The 9,206-nt window shown below is 35.1% G+C and overlaps 2 protein-coding genes across 3 annotated transcripts; one reads left to right on the top strand and one right to left on the bottom strand.

Moving 5' to 3' along the window:
- The first annotated feature begins 1,846 nt into the window (after positions 1-1,846).
- LOC108195556 (uncharacterized) lies at positions 1,847-2,785 on the top strand. The gene is made up of 2 exons (XM_017362529.2): positions 1,847-2,499; positions 2,593-2,785. The coding sequence occupies exons 1-2, from the start codon at positions 1,962-1,964 to the stop codon at positions 2,652-2,654; spliced, it is 600 nt and encodes a 199-aa protein (XP_017218018.1). The 5' UTR covers positions 1,847-1,961; the 3' UTR covers positions 2,655-2,785.
- A 537-nt stretch (positions 2,786-3,322) lies between these two features.
- LOC108193345 (uncharacterized) lies at positions 3,323-8,834 on the bottom strand. 2 transcript variants are annotated; one of them, XM_017359949.2, is made up of 12 exons: positions 8,690-8,834; positions 7,957-8,201; positions 7,289-7,369; positions 7,089-7,184; positions 6,834-6,917; positions 6,687-6,756; positions 5,947-6,029; positions 5,125-5,204; positions 4,836-4,934; positions 4,639-4,747; positions 3,828-3,917; positions 3,323-3,706 (listed from the first exon to the last, which is right to left on the bottom strand). In XM_017359949.2, exons 2-12 carry the CDS (start codon positions 8,188-8,190, stop codon positions 3,668-3,670), a joined length of 1,065 nt encoding a protein of 354 aa, XP_017215438.1. In that variant the 5' UTR covers positions 8,191-8,201; positions 8,690-8,834; the 3' UTR covers positions 3,323-3,667. The 2 variants fall into 2 exon arrangements, with proteins under 2 accessions (XP_017215438.1, XP_017215439.1); XM_017359950.2 differs by having other exon boundaries at positions 7,957-8,238; positions 8,690-8,785.
- Between the last annotated feature and the right edge of the window lie 372 nt (positions 8,835-9,206).

Raw genomic sequence — 9,206 nt, 5'->3', positions numbered from 1 at the left:
GGGACACGAAAGCTGGTGGTATTATCCCAGAATAGCAAAAGTCTGGAGGTGGGGACACGAAACTAGCCGGTATTATTCCACAATGGCTAGAGAGATGTATGATCTGGGCCTATGGGCTATCTGTTTCGGCCTGACGAGGACGTTAGGAATTTAAGTGGGAAAGTTTGTAACACCTTAGTCCCACATCGAGGAGTGTGGAGACTTTAGTTTAGTTTATAAGTATAAGTAGTACTACCAATTTGCACCAACAAATCATGATCTCTTGAGGGCCTGTGATGGGCTTGTGGATACCCAAGTTGTTGCAGTTAGGTTAGTTTATTTCCACTTATTTTCAGATTCGGAATTGAGGACTTGACCCGATTTTCGGAAAAAGACTCGGGATTTGACCGGGTTGTCACATTAATGGAGTATATTAATTATTGTGAAAAGAAAAGAAAAGTGGAAAATTGATGGGACCCATTAACTATTTTTTATAAATTTTAAATTATAAATAATTGAATGGGACATCCAGAAAAGAATGCGTAAAAAAATGGCTAAAATATATCTAAGGCCCTGCTCCCGAGTTTTTTTAAGAGAAAAATCAAGTGCATGCAAGTGAAAGCAAATGTGCTTTCACTTTCATCCCATTTTTGAAGTGAAAATATGTTATATATGCACCCATTTTCACTTGTTTTCCTCTTTTTAAAAAATTCGGGAACACAAACAAAATTGAAAGTTTAGTAACTTTACTTTTTTTTTGGTTTGCTTTCCTCCCTAATTATATTTTTGGGAGCGGGGCGTAAGTGCTTGAACCAAATCTTCCCTAAATTCTATTGATATTAATAATCTATTATTTTTGTACATATAAAAGCGAAAAATATGTCCATTCACCATTTTGAACCTGACTAGTGTCAAGGCCAAAATTATATTGGATTTTTGTATAAAAGTTCTGTGGTTGGATTGAAGTGATAGATCGAATTTTATATGTGAGTCCTCATTTCCTTACTCGATACTTCCTCCGTCCGGTGATTTATATACAGATGGTTTGGAGACGGAGACCAAGAAAAAGTGTAAAAAGTGGTAAAGTTAGAGGAAAAATGGGTAAAGTGGTGGGACCCATTAATATTTAATGATAGTTTTGAGATAGTGGAGGAAAGTAGTGGGTGTAATAGTGTTTATATTATTATAGAATGAAGATAGTGGAAGAAAGTAGTAGGTGTAATAGTGTTTTATATTATTAAAAATTACTATTTTTGGAATGTATACAAATGATGGGACGGTCCAAAAAGGAAACTGTATAGAATTGACCGGGACGGAGGGAGTATTATCCCACACTTTTGTAAGGTAACATGCTTACACGACCAAATACAAGTTTTCCACCGACCTCATATGTGGTAAGTCGTGAAAAGAACCGACGAGTTGCAAATAATTATTTATCTGTACTATTCTATGTTTTCTTATTGGTCCATTTATATTATAGCGGCTCCAAGAAGCTGTCACGTGGGTAGCAGTGATTAAGCCATGTAATATATTGCACTATGATACGTGGAACTCTGGCATTGCATGCTTTCCTATAACCGACGTCTGTCCCATACCCACTCTTCTTTTTTAATGTGCCCGTCCCAACCAATTGTATACACATGATTGGGGAAAAAAAATGTAGAAAATAAATAAAGTTTAATAAAAAATAGGTATAGTAGTGAAATTTATTTATATGTATAATAAATTTGAGACGAGAACGGAAGATAATGGATGTAATAGTGTTTATATTATTATCAAATTAAGACAGCGGAAGAAAGTGATTGGTATAATAAATGTATAGAGGGCATTCTAAAAAGAAAACAGTATATAAATGAATGGGGAGGGAGCAGCAGTGTAAAGACCAAGACCCAACCTCTTTCATTCTATCCAGACATTTATATTTATGTTGTTGACAAGGGAGAAAGTAGTTAAAATCAGAAGACATACAAAGTAGAAAAAAGATGGAAGATATTGGAGTGACAGAGAATGAGAAGCAACAAGTGTTGACATCAAGACATGATGAGGATCATCAGGAGAAACAAGCTGCAAAGGAAGTCTTGGTTGACGGGGAAGATGTTGAGGAGAAACCCCCCGTTGGATTTATCAACCACCTCATTTCCAACTTCACCCCTGGAGGTAAACAACACGAGGAGGAAGAGAGTGTTATCAACAACAAGATGAGCTATGATGAACAAGAAGAAGAGAAACCAGTTGGTCTTATTAACCAGATCATTTCCAGCTTTGCCCCTCAAGAGGATACTAAAGAAATCAACAAGGCAAGTGAGGAAAAAGACGAGGAGGAGGAGGAGGAGAAAGGAGGGGGGATTTTGAGTCATATTATGTCCAACTTGGTTTCATCTCCAGCCTCAAGCCCCAGGGCCCAGGCAGCAGCAAAAGCTGGTGACCATCTTTTCGACGATGCCAAAACGTCGTCGGAGAAAGATGGTACTAATAGTATTGTTGATAACATTGTGTCAAACTTGCCTACACCCCTACCAGGTAGATACTTTTTTCGTTAAGCGGGATATACCTGGTACGTTTGTTTGTTTGTTTAGATGATTTACTTTTGTTTGGTTTGGTTTGTATCAACAGATGATGCTGCGCCTGCAAGTGATGAGGCCTCTATTCTGATCCACTCTATCATCCATGACTAGCTTGCCCACTGAAGCCTTGTTTTAGTTTTGATTTAGTTTTTATCCTATGCTTTTTACTGTTTTTATTTTTTCCAATTTTGGAGGGGAGCATGCTACTTGACTAGAGCCCATTGGTTTGTTGTAAAACTAAAATAGTTTGTTAAGTTTGGAGCAGGAGATTTTACTTGACCTACCTCACTTCTTGTATCTCTGTAGCAACTTTCACACGTTTGTTTAGTAGTAGTGGGTGATTAATATGACTGCTTCTGGCCTTGTTCAACATTCAAAATGTAATGTTAAACTGTCTTTCAACATTTTACACTTTAAACTTTAGTTAGAAGATCACAACCCAGACGGCTTGTGGTGCGGCTAAATTATTAAGGTCAAATCTAGTATGGCTCTTTCAGGGAGCAACCGCAGCTTTCTCTATAAAGAAATGTTTCTCTAATTATTTTAAAAACTATTCAGTTTTTGTAAAAAATTCACACAGATTTCACTATCTATCCTCATAAAAATATCACAAAATTACCAAACAGATGTACAACTCATTTCTGCAAAAAAACACAACCTTTTTTGGACTGAATACCAGACAAATTATCACATGAAATTTGGTGCCAATAATTACTTTTTTCATCAAGAGAACAATCAAATTGTATGAGCAGATTTTTAAAAAAAAAAAATGTTCGAGCTGAATATGTAAAGTCAACTTTTCATACAAAACTTTGTAGGAACTAACATTTCCTTAACCTTGTTCATTCTATCAATGATGGCATTTAAAGCAAAAAGGGACTCTTTTGCATAATAGATCTGAAATACAAGCCGAGACCAATTGTTTTACCAATAAATTAATAAAACCATCACTGGAAGCGTACACTATTCGCCTCATTTCAAAATTTACTGACACAGCAGCTGTCACATAATGTTCTGAATCAGGTGGGGGAAGGACAAGCATTGCATACAGGGACCACCTCTCACCTTGTAGCTTGCGGAAAGGGTATAGATCTTTATGTCTTAAAAACCAATCCTGAGACTTATCATAAGAAGAATCGTCTTCTGCTGGTATCCATTTCAGGCTGTTTGGAGCAAATAGGGAAACCAAAACAATTAGAAGATTGCTAATTATATAGTACTAAGATTATTATGTTATATACAAAATATATCAACTTATATTTTGAGAGGTATAGAGTACATTACCTTGTGGACCCACTCATATTCCCCACCTTTGGTGTCAAATGTCCCATGCTGCAGAGTTTTCAACTTCAAAGTAAAGCGAGGGCCACATTCCTGCAGGTTAAACATATATACATTAATGCATTTACATGCACCATACAGGCCTTTGCAGTTCAATAGATTAAGAAATTGAAAAAATATTGCAGCATGCTGATTTCTTTTATCAGAGCTCACAAGAGACTGTGATCAATGGCAGAACCAGGAATAGATGTAAGGGTACTGTAAACTACTCTTTAAAATTTTTACAGATGCATATCAGCCATCTGGACATTTATACACCAGTATTAAGCTGCTGTCCAGAAGACTATGTACACTAAGAGTCTATATGATCAAATGTTTTTCTGATGTATTGATGATAGAAAAAACTAATCTTGCTACTTCCCAGTTCACCCATATTCATTCCTCTTTCTATATCTCAAATTTTAGGTGTTTAAATTTAGAAATAAGAAAAGGACATATATTAACAAGTAACAATAGCTACAAATATACGGATATATTGAATATCACGTGGGTTGATAGTTTATGGACTGTTCAAGTTATTTGGCTTGGACCAAACTAGCAAGTAGTAACCGATCTCTTTAATTTGGGCTTAGCTGTTATGTATATTTGAAAAAAATTATTATAACTTGGCATTCTTAATACCTCTGCCCTGACTGATATTTTATTTTATGAAAAAGTCGAATTGACAAAAAAATGTGTTATCTCACTCAGAACACTGAGCATAACCTACTTACAGGTAAAACAGAGTATAACCTAGGTAGGATGTGAAGCATACCTGTAGCCTGGCTATTACTCTATCCTTCGCGACACCCTCAGCCTTGTCGTCCTTGTTCTTTGTATTTTTTGTGTCGGCTTGTTTATCTTCTTTGTTTTCAAATATATAACTGCGCATGACAAAAAGAGTAACTACCAAAAAGTATATAAACTTTAACAGAAATACAAGCTGACTATCATTTTTTCAAGGAGACACACCGATGATGCCTGAAGAATATAAAATCTCTCTGATTGTGGAAGGTTACAACTCGTCGACCACGGAAATTTGGGTCTTGGGGAAAAAGTGACTGGATTAGCCTAGAAAAACATACGAGTTGATAGTGAGAAGAGACAACAAAGAAAAATGACACAAACCAATGAACCCTCTTGAGTATTACAAGAAAGTAAACATTGGTCCAAATCAGAAAACCATATTGCAATCAGGGTATATTTAAGAATAACTGCACTAATATTTTGTCACAAAAAAAGTTGGAGAATGAGTTGCTACCTTCCAATGCGGTGACCTAACTGTGTCGTGAAATTGTTTAATACTAGTTCAGGCTTGTGACTAGTTGGATTTCCATGATTCTGCAAACAATAAGCAGAGGTTATTACATGGTAAAATATGTTGCTGAATCTGGCTCAACTTGACACATTAATCACTATAACTCAACAGGAGTCCAGCGTCACACACACACAAGGGGGTGGGAGGTCAGGGGTTGGTTGTGGCATTTGTAATATAACAGTTTCCTAACTGATAAAAAAAGACCTCGTGACTCTTAAAAATGCTATAGTATACTACCAAAGTCTATATTCCATTCCTTTTTCCCATATTCTTATGCCTTTCGCATGTCCAACAGATGAATTTGCTTTAGTCAGTAAATATAAAAGTATTTGCATAACTGTTCTCATAAAAATTATCGCACACAGGCCTGCATGCACTGAGACTTGAGCAATTTTCCTAACACCTACAAGAGGTATTGTGCTGACAATTTCACATGATAAAGAGTTTATGCTAGTGGTTCTACAAAAGAAAGGCCTGGGTAGCTAAAAAAGAATCAAGCGCAACTAGTGACAAAAACAATAACACTCCACAATATAAGAACCAACTATGTGTATGGAAATAAGAGCAAAGGAACCACATTCAGTGTGTTCAAAATAACCATGACTTAATTATAAAGACATCGGAACTCAAGTCAAACACACTGTAACAGGTAAGATATTGTTATTTGTCTTACAGACGCAACGGACAAATAAACTTTATATTAGCAACACATGAATAAAGCAGTTAAGGAATACCGCAAGAAGTCTGCAGGCTATAAAATGATACCTTAATATCCTTGCGCAAGACCAATTTTGTTAGCTTAAAATGTGCGGTGGGTCCATCAGGCAAGCCAATTACCAGGAGAGCATCTGCGCACAGACAATAGAAAATTTAGTACTTTTTTATAATTTTAGTTCACTACTTTCTATAACATACAAGGAGATACATCATAACATTTGATAATTTAATTGAGTATATAGCCATCTTGCTAGAAAACATAAAGGGTAGACAGTATATAAATGTATTCCAAGTTTTGAGTCATATATATTTGACCAATGCAAAGCAACAAAAATTATAATAACCATTGTAAAACAATTGTAATATCGTGTCAAAAATGAACACTTGAAATGTAACAAGCTCGAAGTTTGGACTGCATCTCATAAGAATAGCATAAATTTAACTCCAAAATTTCCCAAATAAACAGTTTTGCGTCTTCAGTTTTTCCTTTCTTTTTCTTGGATGAAGGTAGCGGGGTCAAAAACATTTGTCTACAAAGATTTATTAGTTTTCACTTAACAGGAAATGTACAAGTAGGAATAGAAAAGAGTCACTAAAATCATAATTCGAATCAAATATACAAACAGTTATGCGTCTTACGTTTTTCCTTTCTTTTTTAGACAGGGGCAGGGCCGCAGGGGTGAAAAACATTTGTCAAGTCAGAATTATTAGTTTACACTAAACGGAAAATGTACAAGTAGGAAGATCAAATGGTTCAACAAATGATAATTCAAATCAAATACACAAACCTGGTTCCCTGCGGTTAGTGTGGACAACTATGAGAGACGTAAAATCCTTCTTTTTTGCATATTCCACAATCTGAAAGATAATGGTGCAATATTTAGCAAAGAAGCCACAATTCACAGTATTATATGCAACAGGAAGTAGGGAAGCACCTTTTTTAAGTCATATGTTCCTCTCTTGTAGTAATGAGCATTTGGTATGACAGACAGCAGATCAGATATAAATTCTGGTCCCCGCTGCACAGAGTAAAATATTTACTAAAAGAAAAACAAAGAATACAAAGAACTAACGTACAGAGCATACCAACCATCCAGCAATCCACAAAGAATGCAAGTGTATATACGGCAAATGAGGAGAAAGAGTTGTTAAATCAAAGGAATAACTTGAAATAATTACAGATAACCTACAGTTGAATTAAAACGGCAGGTGGTGATCAATATCTTCGGAATGTGTTCTTGCTTCAACACAGAACTGAACTCATCAGCATCATTAGCAGCAAACAGCTGCAAATGAACGAAAATAATAAAAGTCAATATTTATTCTTTACATAGCTAAATTTGGCAAAAAGTCAGGAGAAAGGTGGAAAATCATCGAAGGACTAGCATACCTCTTCATCATCTGGTTTACAAATTGTTTCATCCGCTTCCCTTGTATTTTCAATTGTGCGAGGAACTGGCCTTGGGGGAAGCTGCACCCATCAATAATATTTGAGATGTACAAACTTTCCATAAACAATATCTCTGTACTGGCATATACGTCTCTTTTACAAGAATGCACATTTTAAATAGATTTAACCTATCAACTGGGACATATCGGGTATGCTTGGGCTTGTTCATCATATCAATTTCCTATCTAATAATTCAGGTTCCAAAATTTTAAAACAGTTGATGTGCAATCGAGTGAGCAGATAAACATAGTTCTTGAAATTTATATATGAAAATAAAATAGGAAGGATAACAGGCCAAAGTTTGAAAGAACCAAAATTTATAACTAATAGGTATCTAAACCAGCGCTCATTCATCAAAAAAATAAAAATAATATAATATATCATTCATATTATCAGCATAGATATCACAGCTGATCATTTTTAAGGAACAAATGGATGTCTGCTAACTTCTCTTTTGATATGTGGAGTTCCCCATAAACAGTCGGACCAAATATCAACATATGGATTTATACTAAAAAACAAAGGATATTTCATATTGAAATTCATATTCTGGATATGATCTGAAAATATCTGTGACAACAAAGACATAGGAGGAGGAAAAAACGAACCTCTTCACCGAGCTCAAGAGCTCTCCTCTCAAGATCATCACGAGCTTTCACTTTCTTGCGCTTTTCTAGTTTCTTCTGTTCCTTAAGCTTCGCATGAACAGCTGATCTTTTCTCTTTGTTTTTAATCATAGAGGGAAGCAACTGCTGCCCACTAGTCATCTTCGGCTTCTCATCCTTCTTGTAACTATCGTCATCTCCATCGTCATGTTTGCCCTTTCGTTGCTTATAACCCATCTTTAATCCCTCTGGACAATTAACAAAGGAGAGCCAAATTACACGATGCTACACCAACAACAAAATGTTCAACATACGTAGAATTTATACGAACACAATTACAGAAAAGATAAAGCCTTAAACCACAATCTCTCTTTCCTAGATCTAAAAACTCGAGCAAAAATACATTGAAGCTCACAAAACTAAAACATAAGTAGTGTTCTGTCCAGTGTATATATAATCTGCTGCTTTATTAACTAATCGACTTGACGACTAGTTGCATAAATCTCGCGTAACAGAAGAAAATCATTAGCTATATAAACAGCAGTGAGCAATCAAGTAAAATACATAAGCCACAAATATAGCTAGGACAGATATGAATTAATAAACATCTTTTAGGGCTTGAGATTGAAATCTTGCACTGATATAAAGATAAAATATTAATACATGAGGATAGAGTGATACAAAAAATGAGCTTATGTACATAGAGAATACATATGTACATGGAAAGAGGGAATACCTCTGAAGAATCAGACTCAGGCGGCCGAAAAGGCGAGCAACGGGAGTAGGGAGGAGGAGGAGGAGGACGAGCCCTAAATATGTCTCCGCCCTCTTCAATTTACCTCTATAACCTTCATCCCTTTCTTTATTTTACGTTGTTCGGTACCCCTCAATTTACTCAATTATTATATTATTATATTATATTATATTAGGGAGCGAGCGAGCGTAAAATTTAATTTTATAAGTTTTTTATGTAAATTTATTTGAATAAAAAATTAAAATATAAATTTTACGCGTCCTTTTCTTTTCTTTTGACTGTATATATGTGCTAATCAATTATTAGAAATAAATATTTTCGATTTTTAAAATGAAAAGACGTTAATTCCTTTCAATAATAAACAGCGAATACTACATTAATTATCAGCAAACAATTGTTAGATAACATCTTTTTTGTTTTAAATCTTAGGAAATTTACTAAGTATACAGCTTTTTGGATCTTATTTGCAAATGTATTAACTTCTATAAAATCTTACAAA

This window comes from Daucus carota, chromosome 7 (genome assembly GCF_001625215.2).
Source record: "Daucus carota subsp. sativus chromosome 7, DH1 v3.0, whole genome shotgun sequence".
Classification (NCBI taxonomy): Eukaryota; Viridiplantae; Streptophyta; class Magnoliopsida; order Apiales; family Apiaceae; genus Daucus; species Daucus carota.
The sequence above is the reverse complement of the archived record's forward strand: the minus strand, read 5'-3'. Positions and strand labels throughout refer to the sequence as shown.